Source organism: Rhinolophus sinicus, linkage group LG11, assembly GCF_036562045.2.
Source record: "Rhinolophus sinicus isolate RSC01 linkage group LG11, ASM3656204v1, whole genome shotgun sequence".
Lineage (NCBI taxonomy): Eukaryota > Metazoa > Chordata > Mammalia > Chiroptera > Rhinolophidae > Rhinolophus > Rhinolophus sinicus.
Genome location: NC_133760.1, coordinates 10173228 through 10192923, shown reverse-complemented (window position 1 = coordinate 10192923; position 19696 = coordinate 10173228). Strand labels below are relative to the sequence as shown.

The window sequence follows — 19696 nt, the reverse complement described above, 5'->3', positions numbered from 1 at the left end:
GTCACTGAGGACCCACTCATTCATTGCTGAGACCTGAGGATAACATTTGGGTTCTCATCTGACACAGACCACTCCTTCCCATATGACAGTCCCTTTCCTTTACATCTTCTTCTTTCCTGGTCAGCTTCTTCCCTCTCCAGTTGCTCCCTGGAGGGTTCACCTTTCACTGCCCACCCTTTACTGGGGGCCACTATCCTCGGGGCTCTCTGTGTCCTGGCCCTCTACTTGTCCCACCTGCCCTGTCTTCCTGTAGAGGTTCTAGTCCCTCAGCTCCAGTCAGAAGTGAGCACCCAACCCATTCTTCTGCCTCCTGGATGTCCCCCTGGATTCTCACTAAGACCTTCTGATCTTTCCCTGTGCAAAACAGCCCTTAGCAACCCTCCCACACACCTGAGCCTCCTTCTACTAAAGAGACAGCCTCACTGTTCACTTACTCCCCTGGCGAGACCTGAGTGACATCCTACTCTTCTTGCTCTGTCCACTCCTGTCACCTCTGTTCCACTCTCAGTAAGTCCTATTCATCCAACCTCAGTTATGGCTCTGGCGTCTGCTCTACCTCTCCTACTCCCTATGCTCATGGCCTCTGCCCCTGCTCAGGCCTTGTCTTCACCTCCAGCCTCCTCTGTTGCCTCCAGGGCTCCAGTCTTGCCCTCTCAGTGTCCCAGGAGGTTCTTCAGTGCACGAGCTGACCCCGTCCCTCTCCTGCTCCAAGCCCTTCTGTGGCTCCCACTGCCCTCCAGTTATAGGCCAATCACACTCCTGGCCTCTCAGGCCATTCCTACTTTGCACCTAACCTTCTGGCCAGAGGCCTTGATCACTGTCCACTGGCTCTCACAACCTTGCATATTTCTTTTGCTTAGCAAACTTGTGCTCATCTGTTAAGGTCAAGCTTGGATCACCTCCTCTGTGAAGCCCTTCCTGACTACCACAGATGGAGCTCGTGACAGCCTGTGTCTGCATCTTTCCCCCCCTCCTCCTTGAGGGCCGGCCCTGGATAGAAACCATCTCTGCTCCAAACCCAGGGCCTACAAAAGGGCAAGGCCAGAGTCTTGGTTGAGGGACTGAGTGACTGTCACAGCTGAGCTGGGGCTTCCAGAATTTTGGGTGACCAGTTTGTTTCTGGTGTCCTGTTAGCTTTGGTCTACTTCTCTAGGTTTGGGTTTCCTTCTGGTGGGTGCTGGGATTGGGCTGGTAAAGGGAAGTAGCTGAGAACCCAGAGTTCCCTGGAGCCCCACGTGGATTAAATCTGCAGGGAATGTAGGGCTGTTATAGGGGAGTCCTCAGGCCCTGGAAGTTGAACGCCCAGCCGTTTATTCTCCAGTCCCAGGTTTCTCAGTGCCCAGCAGCAGAGTCCGATGCTGCCCCCTGGTGGGCGATCCCCCAACTTTCGAGAGGCGAAACTAATTAAATACTTTTATTTACAAACGAAAACCAGCCACCGTGGGGTAGGGCCAGGCCCCGCGCCAGCGGCGGTTGCAGCAGCAGTAGTTGAAGGCAGTGGAGGCGCGCAGGTGCAGCGGTCTCTGAGGCTGGTTTGAGTGAGCCCCCTCCCCCAGGCCAGTCACACCTTCCTCCTCCTCCGTCGTCCCCCCCCACATAAGGCACAGCCCACCCCCTCCCGCGGGCCGAGGCTGGGGACCGAGGGACTGGAGGGGCCTAGGAGCCCCTTGCAGCCACCGTCTTCCCCGGGCGCATTCACCACGGAGGCCGGTGCTGATGGAAACAAGAGGCCTTTAGTGTCGTCCCAAGCCCCCACGTCCCCACGCAGCCCGGCTCCCCCGGGCAGCTCAGACCGGCCTCGGTGGGGCGGGCCCAGGCGGAGAGAGGACCAGGCGGATGCGCTCCACGCACAGCGCCGCCGCCTGCCGCGTCTCCTGGCACAGCGATGCCAGGCTCAGGAAGCCATGCGGCAGGTCCTCCACCACGCGCAACGTCACGGGCTTGCCTAGGTTGCGTAGCCGTCGCGCGAACATGACCGAGTCGTCCAGTATTGGGTCCAGCGCGCATGCCTGCAGGACGGTGGGGTGGGGCACGGGGAAAGGGCGGATGAGCCAAGGAAAGGGAGGAACACGTGGACACAGCGCGGACAGAGGAGGGAGACATGATGGGGAGGTGCAGAATGAGTTTAACGGGGCTCCCTGGCCTCTGGCAGGCTTTTCCTTTCCCCTAGAGAACTACCATCTCTTTTCCCTTTCCCTGACTCTTCCGGCCCCACGGAGCTCCACAAAATTGCAAAAGAAAATGGCAGCCCTGACTCCCTCCTGGTGGTACACCTCTCCTCTCAGGCCAGGCCACCGACTCCCACCACCAGGTGCACCTGCACCCCACCCGTGTCGTCCCCATCTGGTGCTCACCACGATGTGCACTGGTGGCAGGCTCTGCAGCATGCTGTCAGGTGCCAGCAGTGGTGACATGAAGGGGTTCTTGGCGATGGGCGATGAGTACAGGGGCATCCGCGTGGGGCCCTGGCTGGAGCGCCTGGGGTGGAAGCCCTCAGGGAATGAGGCATTAATGCCGCGGCTTCTGTTTTTGCTGTTCAACTCATCTCGGGCCTCAGCCTCCTCCTGTGCACCCTCAGGCCCGAGTAAGAAGTTGACGTCTGAGGGCGTGGAGGGACCAAGTGTCTCGGCTGACAGTGACAGCTCGGAGGTGTTCGATGTCTCGGTGCTGCCCCTGAGGTTCAGGTCATGCAGTGTCAGGCTCTTGAGGGGGTCTGTGCCCCGTGGGTCCTCAGGCTGGGCCAGCGCTGCTTCAGACACGCTGCGCCGCATTGGCTCTATGACAGAAGGAGGGTCAGGGAAGATCAGCTGGGTTGGGCACGTGGGAGGCTGGCAGGGAAGCTCATGGGAAGGGCAGAGTCCTCTGGAGGAGAAACTATCCTAGGCAGGGCTGTGGAGGCCTGGAGTGGTCCCCTAGACACCCTCCTTGGGGAGGGATGGGGAGCTCCAGGTGCCCAGAAGCAACTCTAAGGTGTAGGGGGAAGGAGTCACATGGCCACGGAGGGGTGTGTATGTGTGTGGTGACTGGGAAGGTTAAGAGCAAGTCATTTTACCTCTGGGAATCTGCTTCCTCATCTGTACAAAGAGGGTAAAAATAGTTCTTACTTCATAGGAGGTGTGGAGGACTCAGTGGCTTAAGATATGGGATTAGGTACGGCTACCTCCTGGGAGGTCCTAATATATCAGTATTAATATTTTATTACCAGGCCTGGCACCCTGTCCCAGCGTGAGGCCCAGCAACTTATGGCCATTTGACACAGAGGGTGTGAATGGATTAAAGTGGAGTAGGAAACAGGCCCATATGGCTTGAAAGGGAGCTAAAAAGAATCTTGGGGGCATATTAGATTTCTAGGGATCCCATACCTGTTGTAGCCACATAGATCTGTTCCCCAAATGTCCTTTGTGTTCGTCAGTTTTATCCCTTCCCTTTGAGTGACCAGGCAAGCAAGCACCCAAATAATGTTACAGATGTGCTTCTGGCCCACCTGGTGTGCCCACCTTGGCCTTAGCGCCATTAATTTTATCAGACCCACCCTGCTTACCACTAGGACCAGGACTCTATATTTACCAGTTGTTCTTCACTTGTCTTTATAGATCCATGAAAGCAAAATAGAAGATATGAGAATAACTGTATAAGTGCTCTTTGACCCAGGGGTCAATGGAACAGAGCTGCTGGTTAAGAGTCACAGGGCACAGCCAGTCAGGGGTGCTGGCATTTTCTAAGAGCACCTACTGTGTGCCAGGTATTATGCTGGGTGCTTGGCACAAATGGGTGCATGCAGTCCTTACAACAACCTCATGAGGCAGGTACTCTTAGTGTACCCATTTCACAGAGGAGCAAAGCAAGGCTCACAGAGACTATTACTTACCCACGTCATCCAGCAACCAGCAAGTACCTGGTACAATAGGGAGCTAAACTAGTGTTTATGTAGGGGGCTATCTGTCACCGTTAGCCTACAAGGAAATCCCAGTACTCAGTGGTCTAGTTACCTAAAATTCAAATAAATCCCTTTTGTTTTTGTGTGTATTTATTTGCATCTATTTGAGAATCCTAAAATTAAAAAACTTAAAACACGTCCAATTGGAACAACTTTCTGAATAATTTTCTGAATATGCATCTGCTTTTGAACATGTGGTTCCAATTACTCACAAAATACTGTTGATTTGCTAGAGATAGAAAATAAGTTGAGTTGGTTGTGCTTTAAAATCTTTAAAATGTTAAAAAATGGTGGAAAAACATGGATCCTTGGATGGAGGTGATTTTTGGCTGCCTGAGAGTCCTGCCCACCACCCAAGGTTGGGAAGCTCCTCCACTTCCTGAGGTCCATCCAGTCTATTGATATCCCTGCCCCAGCCTCCTAGGTCTGCTCCTGGAGTTGGGGTATTATCCCTATGTACCTCTGTTAAGAGTCTGGAAAGAATCTTAGAGGGCTGAACTCCCATCTGAGGGCCCAAGGGATTCCAGTGGCCTTCTCGGGACTGAAAACCAGGACATGGGCAGGCCTTCTGAGTCATTTCCCAGGGTGCCTTTCTGGGAAAGGCTGTTTGGAAAGCTAAGTCTTACAGTTCCTGGGACTGAGATGACCTGGGGGACCAGAAGTCCTTGACCTTCCGGGATATGGACTGTGGCGGAAAATCCAGGCTTTGTGATGGAGACCAGGGATAGATACGGGGCAGAACCAGGAAGCTGATCTCTGCTTCTCTGAATGCCCCAGGGCACGGCCCCTTTCCTGCCCCAGGACTTGTGGTGTGCCAGGTTGTCTCTCCTGGGCATCCTGGAAGGCCTCACTCACCTGCCATGGACACTGATTTCGGATGGGACTTGTGCCTCAGCTCCAGGAAGGAGTTGAGCCACGAGGAGGCACTCAAGCGGAGGTCCCGGAGGAGCAGAGCTGTGTCCCGCTGCACCAGCCCCATCACACCCAGCGCCTTCTGGTCGGAGTCAGAGAGGTCCTCTATCTCCCCACCTGCAGAGTGTATGTGGTGGGGGGAGGGGCTAGTTGGTCCCTTCTCTTTCTGTGACCAACACCCACAGCTTCAGACATCTGTGCCCAGGGACCCAAGAATAACTGAGTGCTTCAGTAGGAGTATTAGATTCCTCTCCTCAGCCCCAGGAGACTGGGCTCTAGCCCATCCCTGCAGGTTCCAGACATCCTACCCCCCCAGTCCCAGCTGTGGGGGGGTGGGCCTTACCAGCATAGGCACTGACGCACTTGCAGAGCACGCTGAGGGGCAGCAGGGGGTCCATGAGGCTCAGAAGGCGGGAGGGAGAGGCGGTGGACTGCAGCATCGTGGCCGGGTAGGCTGCCATGATGCCATCTGGCACCCGCACCCCATAGGCTGCTGCCCGAAGGGAGACGGTGAAGCAGAGGTTCCCGCCTGCGCTGTCTCCCGCGAGGCATATTCGCTCGCCCGTTGAGCCTGGTTGGAGGGGGAGCTTGGTTACACCTGGCAGGGGGGAAGTCAAGCTCTGGGCCAGGAGTGCTAGGTGCTCAGAGGTGGGGTGTGGGGGCCCCAACTCCAAGGTTAGTCAACTGCAAGATTAGACACCAGTAAACTGAGGCAGGGATTTGGACCCATTTGGAGGACAGTGATCAGAGGACCAGGCTGACTTAGGACATGGAGAGGCCTGGAGACCAGGAAGCTTTGGGGAAGCTTGGGAGGCTGGAGGATGGCAGTAAGGAGGATGGTGGGGGTTGGGGAAGAGGGGACACAGAGGGAGGGAGGGTCGTCCTAGGCCAGGAGATGGAAGCCAGCTTCAGGCTGACAAGGGGCCATGGGCCCTGTGCCGTGGGGCATAGTCCCACCCTGCTCTGTGCCTCCCAAGATGTCAGAAGTGGGAAGTCAGAGGAGCTGGAAAAATGGGCTGCAGATGTCAGGGGGTGGGGCAACAGGAAGAGGAAACCAAGGTCAGAGGAGACCCCTGAGGGAGGTGGGAGAATGGAGTGCAGGGGAGCAGGAGGGAGGAAGTGGTTGATAGAAGGTTGGGTGAGCAGTGGGGCAAAAGCGAGAGACCGCTGAGGCAGAGATGGAGTGAGCAGGTGGCAGAGGGCTGGGTGGTAGGAGATGGAAGGGGAGGCAGGGGATGCAAGACTGAGGGTTGAGCCATGAGATGGCTCACTCCCCTGCAGTGAGGGCTGGGGGCTGAAGCAGGCGGGGGCGTGGGTAACAGTGAGGTCTGGGCTCACCGAGGAGGGTGCAGTGCTTCACGGCCCAGCAGTAGGCGTAGAAGCACTCCTCCAGAGCCCGGGGGAAGGGGGCCTCGGGGGCCAGTGAGTAGTCGATGGAGAGGATGGGGACGCCCAGCTCCTGGGCCCAGGTCTTGAGGTAGGGCTCATGGGACTTGGAGGTCTGGGCCACGAAGCCACCACCATGGATGTGAACGATGAGGGACGGTGAACGGGGTGCTTGCTGCGGCCGATGCCGCAGGTCCAAGCTCCTCGGACCCTCAGACTTCACCAGGCTGCTGAGCTCCTCACTGTCCTGGGGGGAAGGGAGGAGCAGGCAAAGAAGTGGGTGAGGATGGGGGGCCTACGTGGGCCACCCTCCATCCCCCCAAAGGGATGTTCTCAGAGAGATAGGAGGGAATGAAGGATGGAAGTGGAGAAGGGAGGCGTCTGGGTGGGAGTGGGTGCTGGGGGTGGGCCCATGCCCCTCACTCTGTACTTGCTCCTGGCTGAGGCAGGGGCCCTACCTGTCCTTCACGCAGGTCATAGGAGATGAGCCTGACGAGGACCGGCCCAGGGCCCGTGTGGGCCAAGGGGGGTGAGATGGTGACTGTGAGCTTGGGGTCAGTGATCAGCGGCATCTCAAAGGCCTCTGGCGGCAGACTGAGCAGGCGGCTTACCTTCACAGTGGTCGATACGATGTTTGCTAGAGACTGGTGAGAGGGAACAGAAGGGGTCTTGGGGAAGGGCTGCTTACAGGGGCCCCCCTCACAACTCCCTTCAGACCCCCCAATTCTTCCCTTATGTGCCATCCCTTGGCTTGGAGCCCTGAAGAGACCTGATGTCGCCTAGGACGGGTCTCTGGGCTTCAGTTTCCCCATCTTGTAACAGGTTGGGGCCCTCATCGGGCCTCATGCTCACCGACAGCACCTCCATCTCGGTGATATTCCAGAAGGCTTTCCAGAACTGCACGTCCAGGTTCTGAGTGATACGCTCAAACTCGGCCCCACGCAGCTCTGGATCGATCGCAAAGCGGCCGCTGGTGAAGAGGGAGCTGGCGGCCACACCTGGGGGTTGGGAGGGTATCAGGGAGCCCGAGTGGGTCAGGCGGTGGGGCAGGGTTGCAGAGGAGGGACAAGAGGGGAGGGTGGTATGGACAGGGCCCGGCTGGCCAGGACTCACTGAGGCCGGTTTCGTTGCGTTTGTAGTGCTCCCCGAAGGATACCAGCCCGATGGAGAGGGTCTGCAGGAATGGCCTGATGGCGGGTGTGAACTGTGGAGAGATGCAGCGGTTACGCGCCACCCAGAAGAGGGGCGGGGGGCAGAAACTGTCATTCAGCAAATATTTAGTGGATTCCTACTGTATTCCAGGCACTGCTCTAGGCATATACCATATAATGTCAAGTAATAACTAATTTTGAAAACACAATAGGTGGAGGGGACATAGAGTGAAGACTAGGGGTCAGGCTACTTAGACAGTTTCCAGGAGGGGACTTGAGGAGGGACCTGAATGGAGCGAGGCTGTTCTTGCCAAGGGCACAGAAAGTGCAAAGGCTTTGAGGCGGACTATGCTTGGGTGGATAAGGAAAGCTGGTGCCAGTGTGGCTGGAGCAGAGTGAGCCGGGGGAGAGTGACCGGGGATGAGCTCAGAGATGCAAAGGGGGCTTACATAGGCCTGAGGAATTTAGATTTATTCCCAATGTGGGGTGGAGCCACTGGAGGGTTGTAAGCTGGGAGTAAGATGACACAGGGATTTCCTGAAAGTCAGCGAGGGCGGCAGTGGGGACCAGTTATGGGGCAGCAGGAAGGCAGATGGGAAATGGTCAGAGACAGGGCCAGAGATTTTGAGGCAGAAAGACAGCCAAAGGGGGAGACAGCATCTGAGAGAGGAGCCAGACAGCTCAGGAAAGAATGGGGAGACAAGATCAGATTTAAAAAACACACCACAGCAGGCTGGGCACACGGCCAACAGCGTTCTTGTTCATTTGGCAAATACTGGCCTAGGTCCTACTGCTCACTAGGCACTGGGCTGGAGCAGGCGCTGAGCAAAACCCAGACAGGTGACGCCTTTGCCCTTCTGGGGCTGACATTTTACGGGGGGGGGGGGGGGGGAGAGCTGTCCTGTAACACAGCGCAGCTGGGCCTTCAAACTAGCTGTCAGGCATGGCTGGCTGGGGACCCAGAGAGCAGAGAGCACAGGGGTGCCTGGCCATTGTGGCTGGATGCTGGCTCGGGGGGCTGTAGGATCTCTCTCCCATGACGCCAAGGTCATAGCTGGGACACAGGGAGGAGCTGGCTGGCCCAGCTGGGCTGATCAATATTTGTGGGTTCAGCTTAGGTGAGAGGAAGTTCCCAGAAACACCCAGGCTGGGTTGATGAGGACAGGCTGTCCCACAGGGAAACAGAAAGGTGGGGTGAGCTGGAGGCTGAGAGACTGCCACTCAGCTGACACTGAGGTGGGGGGGCGGCCCTGAGAGGGTCTGAAGGACTACAGGGCCACATAGCTCCAGATACTCCTGCTGGGGTTCCCTGATGTGGGTCCCCCAGTCCCCAGCACTGACCCCAGATAGTGGCAATTGGGCCTCTGCTCTGAGCCTGGTGTCCCCCTGCGCCCCCCCCCATTCTGAGTCACCAAACTACTTTTCCTATGAATCTGAAGGCCTCTGGGCTGCCTCCCTCTCAGTGCTGAGATGGGTTGTATCTCCCTGAGGGTGGTTTGGGGGGGCAGAGGGTAGAAGGCTTGCAGTGGGCAGGGGTCAGGGTCCCAGTTCAAAGAAGATAGGGGTCTCGGCTAGGTTTCCTTCACTATCACCAACTCGGATATACTCCTTGGCCTTTCCCCCAGCCTGAAAATCCTGATTCTACAGCTCTTTAGGTGAGTCAAAAAGCCCAGACAGACCTGGGTCCAATTGAGCTTCTTGAACTTCTGTAAAATGGGGTTTGCACCCTCTTTCCTAGGCCTGCAGTGGGGATCACTAACGGGGTGTGCTCTTACAAATAGGCCTTTGAGAACAATACTGGCTACCCTCCTACGGGGAGTCGCAAACTCCAATGATTTCAGGGCCAGACAGGTCACATGAAGGAGTGAATAGCTCTCCTAAATGTACGGGATAGACAGCAGTGGGTGCCTGGCGCTAAAAGCTATGCGAGTTAAAGATTTCTTGCTACATAGTGGATTCAGCCTGGGGGACACATGTTTGCGGTCCCTGTGCAGCTCTGTCTGAGCCCCAGACAGTTTCTCCTTTCTGTATCTGCAGTGTTCTGAATCATGACCCTGGTGGTTATTCTACTATAATACTGGGCCAGGTTAGGGGCTACCTGGTGCCTTTACCTGGGCCCAGAAGTAGAGGGTGGGGGCTCACCTGGAAGCCCAGGCAGCGGCCGTAGAAGCAGCCCTTGTGCAGAGTGATGTACTCGCGCAGGAAATCGGTGGTGAGTCCCTCATCACCGTCGAAGAAGAGTGACCCGGGCTGGTTGGTGGCCAGCAGGCGCTGGGCGTAGTAGGCCAGAGCGCGGAGCTGCGTGAGGGCAGCCAGGTAGGCCTCCAGTTCCGCCAGGTTGTGGCTGGCGCGGAAGAAGATGCTGCGGCGATTGGAGGCCACATAGCGCGACTTGTGCAGCAGGTGCCCCAGGCAGCAGCGGGCCGTGTGCACCAGGCTGCGATACCCGTTGGCTGGCGTCTCCGCGTCCAGGTCAAATAGGTGTGCCACGCCCAGCAGGTGGCCCAGGGTGGGCTCCAGCCCCAGAGCCTGCTCCCGAACTCCCGCAAAGACGCTCGACAGCCGCCGTGCTGTCTCCCCAGGGCCTTGGCTCAAGAAGAAGGCCATATTGTCCTCTGCCAGAGTCACCAGTGACTGTGTCATTGTGCGTAGGTCCATGCTGTGCATGAGCCGCGAAGCTGTAGGCAGGTGGAGAGGCTTATCAGATAGGGCTCGATCACCCTTTGCTCACTTGGAGCCCTGAGCTCCAGAAGTCCAGGCTCTATCCCCTCCTCCCTCAGACCCAGGAGTCAGAACCCAGCTTCCTCCTTCAGACCCAACGTTGGAGTCTAGGGTCCCCATCCTCTTCCTTTCTTGGGACCCATGAGCCCAGGTACAAAGACCCTTTCTGACTTCTCAAGAGCTAGGAGTTTAATCCCTCAGCCCATCCTTCCTTAGACCCAGGAGTCCAGGTACCCAGACCCCCCTCTTCAGGCTCCAGGAGTCCCGGCTCTCTCCTATACCCAGAAGTCTTCCTACCCCTTTCTGTCTTTCAGGGACCCAAGAGTTCAGGCATCTGTCTCCATTTACTCTCTTGGGCCCAGGACTCCTTCTAGGTTCTGGAAAATCTGGACCCCAGCTGGTACCCTCTCTCAGGCCCCAGGAGTTCAGGCCCCCACCCCCCATCCTTTTCAGGCCTCAGGTGTCACCCACAGGCCCTTCCCCTCGACCAATATTTGGGAGAATTCAGCCCTCAGCCCACCCATTCCCATCTACTTGGTGGTGTCCCAGGACACTGGTCCCAAGCCCAATTCTCTTTCTGAACCCAGGAGTCCATCATTCTAGCCTTACTTAAAACTGGAGTCACTCTTGGCCCTTCCTTGTCCCTCAAGTCTGGCTGTGGAACCCCCTCCTCCACACTTCAGCTTCCTCTCTGTTCCTCTGCGGGGTCCCAAAACTTGGCTGCACTCCTCCCCCACCTGGACCACCTGGCCTTTGAACCTGTCCACGTGGCTTAGATTGCGTGGGCCAGCCCGGCCCGCACCTGGAACGGCAGTGCTCGTACTCATCACTGTCAAGGATGTTGAGCTCCCTCTGTGCCAGACCCTGTACTAAGAGCTTTCTGTGTATTTGCTCATTTGTCCTCGCTCCTTGAGACCCAGACTGCTTCACTTCACAGCTCAGGTATTAGGAATAGCATCCCATTTTACAGGAGAGGAGACTGAGGCTAAGAGGTATTAAGTAAGGAGCTGAAGGTTGCATTGAAAGTGGCAGAACAGAATTCAAACCCAGATCTCTGGGTCCAGAGCTGTGTCTCCCTCCTGGGGCTCTGGAGGCTGGGCCTCTGGCTCTGGCCCTCAAAGACTTACCCTGGACTAGGCCTGACTGCCCACACTTGAGGGTCCCCCTTGATGGGGATGCTGCCCTCTGCTCCAGACTCTTCCTTCCTGCAGCCCACCCAGCACCTTGCCTGGCTCCTGAGTGGAGAGCCTCCCCCCAGCCCCCTCCAGGTGTCTCCTTTCCCTTCCAGGCCCTGGGGATTGGCAGCGGCCGCTCCTGTCTCCCAGCTAGCCATGCACTTACTCCTCCAGGCTTCTTCGGAGCTTCCCCCAGGCTGGGACTTCTGGACTGGAGGACTGTGGCTCATGCCTGGGGCGATAAACCGGGGGAGGGGCCCAGCCTGCCCAGGGTGTGGCCACCGCTGCACCTCCCACCACAAGGGACAGTGAGAACCACGTGCTGTAAATAGAGCAGGAGCTCAACTTCCTGCCCCCCTGCTTGCTCCCAGCCCCAGTTCAACTGGGAGTCCCTGTCCTAGGCTTCTCTTACTGAGAATTCAGGAATCCCCAGCCCCCTCCTCCTTCAGACCAAAGAGCCCATGGCTCCCAGCCTCCTTTGGACCCAGGCATCTCAGCCTGACCTGAAAAAACTGTGCCCTCTCACCCAGCCAGGCTGCCCTCCCTCCCAGGGTGGACTCAGGGAGCAAAGGCCCCGTGATCTCAGCTCCCGCCCCTCAGGCTGGCCCTGGCACAGCCGTCCCCAGCTGTTAGGGGGAGAGAGAGGGTAGCCAGCCCTGCCTGTCCCTCCTGAGAGGACAAAAGCAGATTAAGGGCAGTGCCAAGCTCAGCTGGGGCCTGAGTCGCAGGTCCTACTGTGTGGTGTTCCCACACCAGGCACCCTGTACCTGCCACTTCTGAGGTGGGGACTGTCCTCCCCACCTCAAACAGGAAAGCGAGGCTCCAAGAGACACTTCATTCAGGTTAATCCACGAGCCTAGCCAGCTCTTTTTCACACTGCAGGCCTTAGAGTGTGAAATGCCTCCTGGAAGAGGCATTCCCTAAGTCCTCCTCCCCATGGGAGGCATGCCCCCCCAGCACTCTTTTCTGCCATCGTACTTAAATCGTTTTTCCTAGAATTTTACACATTTGCAAGTACACATTTGCTTCTTTACATGTTTGTTGTTTGTCTCCCCTCAGGGGGAGAACCTGGCTTCACTGAGCTGATACGGGTGGAGATGGGGCTCTTTAGACAAACGATTATAAAATCACCAGTACAAAATTAGGTATAGGGCCCTGGGAGGGGCCAATGCAAATGAGGCCTCAGTGTCATTTACTTGGACAGAGGTGAATGCTCCTGTCTCTCCCCCCTTAAATGCCATCCTCACAAGGGCAGAGGTGTCCCCACGTCCCATCATGGGGCCTAGCACACAGTAGGTGCTCAGCAAATATTTGAAGGAGGAAGGAAAGCACGAAGAGTCAGAATGGAGGGAGGAAGGGATGGATGGGAGCTTGGGAGAGGACCACCCCTCCGCAGGGCAGGCAAATAGATGGAAAGAGGCCCCTGGAGGCAGCTCGAAGCTTGGTGGCTGTGACAACAGAACACTGGCCCAAGCTACTTGCCAGGTGATTCTGGATGAGCCTGGTTTCCTCATCTGTAAACTGCACTTGGCCCTCCTGCCCACAGAGGGTAGGAACTGCACTTTGTAAGTGGTGCCCTGGGTGACCTTTTCTGCAGCTGTGTGCTTGGTGGTTCTCCCGTGGCCTCCCCGAGATGTGTACTGGGTCATTTTTTCTGTGGCACACATCGCCCTCTAACACACTACACAACTGACTGTGTGTTTGCGCTGTCTCCCTCACTAGGTTATAGGCTCCCTGAGGGCAGGGACTTTATATGCTTTATTCCTGTGCCTGGTGCATGGCCAGTGTGTGGTATTTACTGCATAATAGGCTGTGGTTTCCCACTTTATAAAGCCACTATTATTTACTTCCTGTCTATGCGGTAGGGCTCTTACAGAAAACTGAGAAGAAGAGAATGGAGGAGACCTGAACAGAACAAGTAACTTGCACAAAGCGGTGGGGAAGAGGCTGGATCCCATGCCCTCATGACTCCAGGGCCCTGCTCTTTGCCCTGGTCTGGGCTGCTCCCTTGGGGCTAGGCCGGGTGGAACTGGCAGGAAGGGATGTTTGAGATTGCCAGAAACTTGCCAAGAATCCCAGGCAGAGGTCACTGGGGCAGGAGCAGGCCCACCAGGGCCATGGGCGAGAACTGGAGCAGAGGTAGAGCAGAGGGGTCCTACTGCCTGGGCACCAGCTCTTTGCCCTAAAAAGCCACTGTGCAGCTGAACCCGGCCTGGATTTTGGCCCCTGGGGACTAAGCAGGGCAATGGGGAGGAAGATGGGGGGAGGATGGAGGAAGGGCCAGGTGTGGGGCCTCGGAGGGGCAAGGGCTTCTGAGGGGAGAGGCCTGGGCGCAGATGTAGGAGGGGGGCCAGTGAGTGTAGCCCTCCCAGTGAGTGTATTCCCTGAGAAAAAGCAAATACTGCTCTAACGACTGCTGTGTGTCAGGCACTGTTCTCTTTATGTGCTTTACGCGAAGTAACTCATTTCATCCTCCCCATAACACACGAGGTAGGGACCATTATCACCCCTTTTGGAAGATGAGAAAACTGAGATGCGGAGAGGTGACATGCCATCCTGTCATGGTGACATGGGTTACAGAGCCAGCAAGGGTGGCATTGCTTGTTTCTGTATGTATCTAAGTGTTGCTCCTTCTCTGTCATGTCTCAGTTGTGTGCTTTCTGGGTGGTCAGGCATGAATGTGGAGGCTTACATGCACATATGTATGTACGTAGGTATGGGTCATGGCCAGTGTTGGTTCTGGCCTGTTTGTGAGCAGGTGTATCGACCTTTTTTTCTCCCCCTGTGCGTTTTTCTGTTTCTTGGTATGTCTGAAGGTATGTTTGTATGCATGTGTCACGGCCCGTTTGTGTTTCTCAGCCTGTGAGTGTATCTGAGTCTCTATTTGTCTCGGACTATGAGATTGTGTGGGTATGTGTTTATATGAGTATGGATGTATATTTGTGCATATCATGGTTTCCGTGTGTGTGTGTGTGTGTGTGGTGTAAGCATCTGTCCCCATTTGCTCAAGTCAGAACCCAGGGCATCATCCTGGCCACCTTCTACACCATCCAATCCATCAGGAAGTCCTATTCACTCTGTCCCCTAGAAGCCTCCCCACCCCCACTGTCCCCTCGTCTGGATGATTATAACAACCTTTTATGTGTCTCTGATTTTGCCCCATTCAATCTCTTCACATAGCAGCCAGGGGATCTTTCTAAAACATAAATTTGGTCACACACTCTCAACTCTTCAACGCCCCCACCCTTTCTCTCAGGATAAAGCCCCAAATCCCGGACACAGCCTCCCAAACCAGGGACCATCTGGGACTCCTGCCCATCCAGCCTCCTCTCTTCCTCCCCTCCCTTCCTGAGTTCCCTCTGAGCTGTAATGTGCTGCTTCCTTTAGGCCTCAAGGTCTCTGCCCATTGTGTTCCTCCGGTCCTCCCTGCCCCCTCTTGCCTAGCAGTCAACACTCGCTTATCCTTGGCGCCAATGTCACCTCCTTGGGAAGCCTCCCTCTTATATTTTCTCAGGAATGTCCCTCTTGTTTTTATCACAGTTTATAATTATATCTGATTTGTGGGATTATTTGATTAATGTTTGTGTCCACAGCTCAAATGTGAGTGTGTCCTCACCACTGAGAGCCCAGGACTGTCACAAGTAAGTGTACAGTGAATGTCTGCTGAATGAATCTGTGCATCTGGAGCCTTCTGGGTCCAGAATCAAGGTTGGGCATACAGCAGTTTTGAGCTCACACACTCCCTGACCTCAGGATGCTGGGGACGACCATCTCTCTGTCCTCACTGGCCAGGTAAGGAAGCCCAGGTGACTTTGCTTCCTCAGGGCCTCCATGTCATCATCTTGGAAATAAGGTGATCATGACACTAGCGTCATCAGGTTACTGGCAAGATCAAACTGATGACTAGGACTGTTCCAGCCAGCCTGGATGCCCTTGGGGCAGGGGTGAGGTCTGATTCACTCAACTGAGGCCTGGCACCAGGGCAGGACCTCAGGAAATGACAGGCGAATCTCACAGCTTTGGAGAATGAGCCTTTTTCAGTAGGTGGGCCCACGGATTTGTGAGGACTGGCTCAGCCATGTGCAGGGAGCCCTGCCCAAGAGGATTCTGACTTCTCATGACAACCCTAAGCACAGCACGATAATTATTATCCCTGTGTTACAGCCCACGCATTCTTTCACTTATTAATTCAATAAATATCTAAGTGCCTATGTGCCTGGCATACCAGGCTCTGGAAGTGCGGAGTAAAGAAGGCAGACACAGCCCTGTTCTTAGGGAGCTCGCTATCTAGTGGGGGGTGGGTAACCTCCCCTCCTGAGGGCTTCCTGTGTGCTGGTGCCAAACACACTACATTCATTCAAACCTCACAACAGCCAGTTGAGGCAGGGAAGGAGAGAGCCTATTGCCCAGTGTACCACAGGTCACAGCCTGAAGAACGAGGTCTCCTATGCCCATGTACTTAACTATGGTCTGTACTGCCTCTGGGCACTCTGTCCTTATGAGGCTGTCTTGCTGTGTGACAGTGAATGCCCTAGGGCAAGAGTCTGAGTTTGTTTGAGCCTGTGAGTGTGTCTGGAGCCAAATCCAGATCTATTCTTGGCAGGGATGAACAATGCAGCGTACGGCAAGGAGAACAATGAGTTTGGGGTCCCTGGGGCCCAGGAACTATGTCAGTTTCTTTTCTGCATAGGATCTTCCCACAGGTCCTCACTTGGATCGACAAATATTCAAAACACAGTGAGCCTCTCCTTGAGGCTTGAAGCACCTCCACTGGTCTGTCAGTCTTCTTCTAGCCTGCTTAGATATGTAAATAATGAGACACCCTACGGAATCCAGGTGAGGACAGCCCTTCCTTCTTCTCTTGAGGGAGAGTGTGGCACTTGGAAGCCAACTCAGGAACCCCTAGTCCTAGAAAGAGTGGGGGTCAGGAAGTTAGGCCCCAGGGGAGCCAGGCTGAAGCAGGTGGACTGAAAAGAATGGAAGAACGGACTGAATGAAGGATGGGAACAGGTCTGTTTTGAGCTGTATTGGCCCACTGACATTGCCCATTCTGGGGTACCCCTTCTTCCCACATTACCGTGACTCACCCCTAAACTTCCTCTTTCGGCAACAGCTTATAATAAACCTCTTCCTTATCATCCTCTCAAGAATGCCAGAGACCTGATAATCGGAGCTGGAACCATTTCCCAGGTGGGAAACACCGAGGACACGAGTTGCCTACAGTCACGCAGCGAGTACAGAGCCAGAGCGGGAACCCTGATCCAGGAGACACGCATTTTGGACTCTCCACCCAAGGCAGTAGTGGGGCGTCGGACAGTTTCTATGCTGGGGGTATATTCCGCTCTCACATCATCCCCTTCTCACAATGGATCATCCCCGCACTCCCCTTGCAGAGCGGCAATAGGCCAGTCCACGGACTCCCCTACTTCTCGTGGAGATGGGTCAGTCCACTCAGTCCCCAGTTCCCCGCGGGATGTCCAAGGTTCCTTCCAGGCTGTTGTCGACCCCCGTGCGCTCACCTTTGGTCTTGACTTTTCGCCACTGCCGGCGGCTACGGCTCTTGGACACCTTTTTATTCTTCTTCGAGGCCGGGGCCCCAGTGGCCCCGGCGGGCCCCTCTCCCCCGGCTGACTCCATTAATTCTCCTAGGTCCCCGCGCGAGGACCTATTCCAGCCGCCAGGCCCCGCCCCGGTGGCCAATTCTGGTTACACACCACCGCCGGGCCCCTATACCACCCAATCCTGTGCTTGCTCCTCTTTGGGTCCCGCCCCCTAAGCAATTCGTACCTCACTCCACTGCTAAGGCCTGGCCCCGCCCCCTCATACGCTTTAAAGGACCCGCGACCAAAAATGCCGCCCTGGAGGCGGCGAAAAGCGTCCTTCAGGCAGGACTAGGGAATCTCACGGCGGTCACCCTAGCAGGGAAGCCTCGCTATTATCACATGTAGGTTTTCAGCCTCGCCTTCCCACTCACCTTCCCACGTAGGGATCCCCTAGAATGCGACCCAGCGAGCCCGCTGGAGGGGGAGAACCGGGCACCACTGAACCACTGCCTGGGGGCGGGGGGGCGGGGCCAGGTCCTCGGGCAATTCAAAACCGGGGCGGGGCGCCAGAGCTGGAGGCGTGGCTCTGCCTGCGAGCTGTCAGAGGAGGAAGCCCCGCCTTCTCCCCGACCCCTGCCTCCTAGTTCTGTTATCTTAGTTCTCTTTCTCGCGGTCCTTTTTTCTTCCCTTTCCTTCTCACGAGAATGGGGGAGGGGCAAGGAGCATGCTCGGTACCTGCGCACTAGCCTTAAGCCGCGGGCCCACCCGTAGGGAGGAACCGCGGTGGAGGAGGCGGCGAGCACCTGGGAAAAGGCGGGAAACAGAAGAGGCTCGAGGCTCGCGCATGCGCACACAGCCACTGCCTCCCGGGCGCTCGAGGAGAGGCGGCGTGTTCGCCTCCGCGGTGTGAAGAGGGTGTCTCCTGAGACCGGGTTCTGGAAGCCTAGAGAAACAACTCTTAACCCTCAGCGCTGGAAAAAGACGTGGAACCATCTCACCAATTACCCTCATCTCTTCAGACTAGAGAGAGACGAGTCATGCCTCTGGGCTGGGACCACCATCGTCGGCCCTCAGACTAAGTGGCCTTACAGTGTTCTTAGGTTCCGGAGTGGGGCTGCATGTTTTTTCCGCCTTGGGCTACTGCAACAAGTAACCCTTCATTCCAGGGGGAAACCTTGCTGCCCACTTCTGCCTGGCAGAACTTTGGAGCCTAAAGGAGAAGAATGGAAACTGGGGCCTGCACCCCGGGGCACCACTGCCTGCTTCAGAAGAGGGGAGGGAGTGCTGGCAACCATCATCCTTGCCTCCCTCTCCCTTCGGCTCTCCCATCCTTCAGCCCCAACCTTGCCTGGGACTTTGGCGGAACCCATGGCCCCTCTCCCAGGTCCCCTCTTCATGAGAACGCAACCCCCAAGGCCCTCAGGCCTGGCTTGACTGGGGGTTCCCCTGGACATCCTGTCTGGGCAGCAAGTGTCCTGCGCTGAGGGCCTGTCTGGAGAGTTCAAGGATCTCTAAGGCCTGAATTTGGCCTAGTCAGGATGGAAACTCCCTGAGGGTAAGGGCCACATTTAGCCTGTGTCTCTGGTGCCTAGGGCAGTGTCTGTCCCAGAACTGGGCTCAGTGGGTTTGGGGACAGATGGATGAATACTGGCAGGAGGATGACTTCCCTTCTGATCTTGGCCCCTAGTCCAGAAACCTTTCTCGCTTCGAGTTCCCCAAAATCCTTCATAGGGAGGCATCCTGGTGCCTGGGAAGAAGTCCGACCCTAGCTTTGGGCGAGGCCTCTCCCTACTGCCCCCTTATGCCAGATCCTTTATTTCTGTCTCATTGCTTGGGCTTCCTCATCTATCAAACGGGGCTTTTTGATCTTTGTCTTGCTGTTGAGGTAACCTGAGCTAACCTGACACCTGACATACTGGCAGCTCTTAGTACTTCTCGACCCCATTCCTCCAGGCTCAGCTCACCTGTGTCCTGGTAGCGTCTGTGATTCTGGCTGCTGGTTTTCTTCTCGTGGGCTGATGTCCCAGCACATTCTGACTTCACTTCATAATCAGGCTTCCCCTTGAAGGCCAGTTTCATGCCCTGGGCCACTGTTCCACCGCTCATGGCTGGTGAGTCATTCTCAAACGGACACCCTGAATCTGATTCTGAGTCTAAATCTGTGACCCACTCAAGAAATGTCTTCCACTCTGAAGCCTGTTGCTGTATGGATAGTTCGTGCAGTTTTGATAGAAACTCCCACTCAATCAAAGATCTCTGCTGGGATTTGGCTGGAGCTGTTTGTTGGGCTATAGGCTCTGACTGTCCTGGATTCTCTTGGTACCCAGCTTCAGTCTGGTCCAGAGGTGTTGATCCAACTTCTTGTTGAGCTAGAGGTGGCTCTATGCGTCCCTCTCCCATTTCTGGCTCCTGTTGAATTCCAGACCCTTTTCCTGACCCAGGTCCCTGTTGTGATGCAGCTTCCTGTTGAGCAAAGGGAGGAGATTGTTGTGGTGCAGGCTCCTGTGGGGCAAGACGTTCCTGCTGTGAAGCAGATTTTAGTTGGGCTCTAGGTTCCTGCTGGGATTCAGCTTCATTTGGGGCAAGGGGCTCTTGCTGAGGGAGGGGTCTTTGCTGGGAAGCAGACTCCTGCTGAGTACTGGGTCTCTGCTGAGCCTTCGATGCTGGCTGTGCTGTGGGTGTCTTTTCTGGGCCAGGCTCTGGCTGGGTGATAGGTGTCTGGTGTGGCTCAAGTTCCCAGTCAGGCCTAGATACTGACTTAGAATCTGGCACCACTGTTGATATTTCCCTCATGAGAGATGTTGATCTCCCAGGCTTCATCCTTCCGGCCCTCCTAGCTAGGCTTCCTTTGTCACAGATCTCTCATTGATT

At 56.0% G+C, this 19696-nt stretch overlaps 1 protein-coding gene and 1 pseudogene across 5 annotated transcripts; one reads left to right on the top strand and one right to left on the bottom strand.

Annotated features, from left to right (window-relative positions):
- Positions 1–1401: 1401 nt before the first annotated feature.
- Positions 1402–19660, bottom strand: LIPE (lipase E, hormone sensitive type). Of its 5 annotated transcripts, none has more exons than XM_019713749.2 (10): positions 18790–19660; positions 9529–10064; positions 7349–7439; positions 7088–7233; positions 6694–6879; positions 6188–6482; positions 5193–5420; positions 4793–4966; positions 2355–2776; positions 1402–2009 (listed from the first exon to the last, which is right to left on the bottom strand). In XM_019713749.2, exons 1-10 carry the CDS (start codon positions 19643–19645, stop codon positions 1788–1790), a joined length of 3156 nt encoding a protein of 1051 aa, XP_019569308.2. In that variant the 5' UTR covers positions 19646–19660; the 3' UTR covers positions 1402–1787. The 5 variants fall into 5 exon arrangements, with proteins under 5 accessions (XP_019569308.2, XP_019569307.1, XP_019569303.1 ...); XM_019713748.2 differs by lacking the exon at positions 18790–19660 and adding an exon at positions 17257–17337; XM_019713744.2 differs by lacking the exon at positions 18790–19660 and adding an exon at positions 16802–17198.
- LOC141567441 (translationally-controlled tumor protein-like) overlaps positions 13830–19696 on the top strand; it is a 30723-nt pseudogene continuing 24856 nt past the window's right edge.

What these genes read in the sequence shown, in the direction of transcription:
- LIPE (XM_019713749.2), bottom strand. Translation starts at nt 19,645, where the DNA reads ATGAAGCCTGGGAGATCAACATCTCTCATGAGGGAAATATCAACAGTG. An exon ending in GCCGCTGCCTGGGCTTCCAG is followed by an intron (nt 7,440 to 9,528) that starts GTGAGCCCCCAC and finishes ATCTCTCCACAG; the next exon opens with TTCACACCCGCCATCAGGCC. An exon ending in TGCCACCAGTGCACATCGTG is followed by an intron (nt 2,010 to 2,354) that starts GTGAGCACCAGA and finishes ACCGTCCTGCAG; the next exon opens with GCATGCGCGCTGGACCCAAT.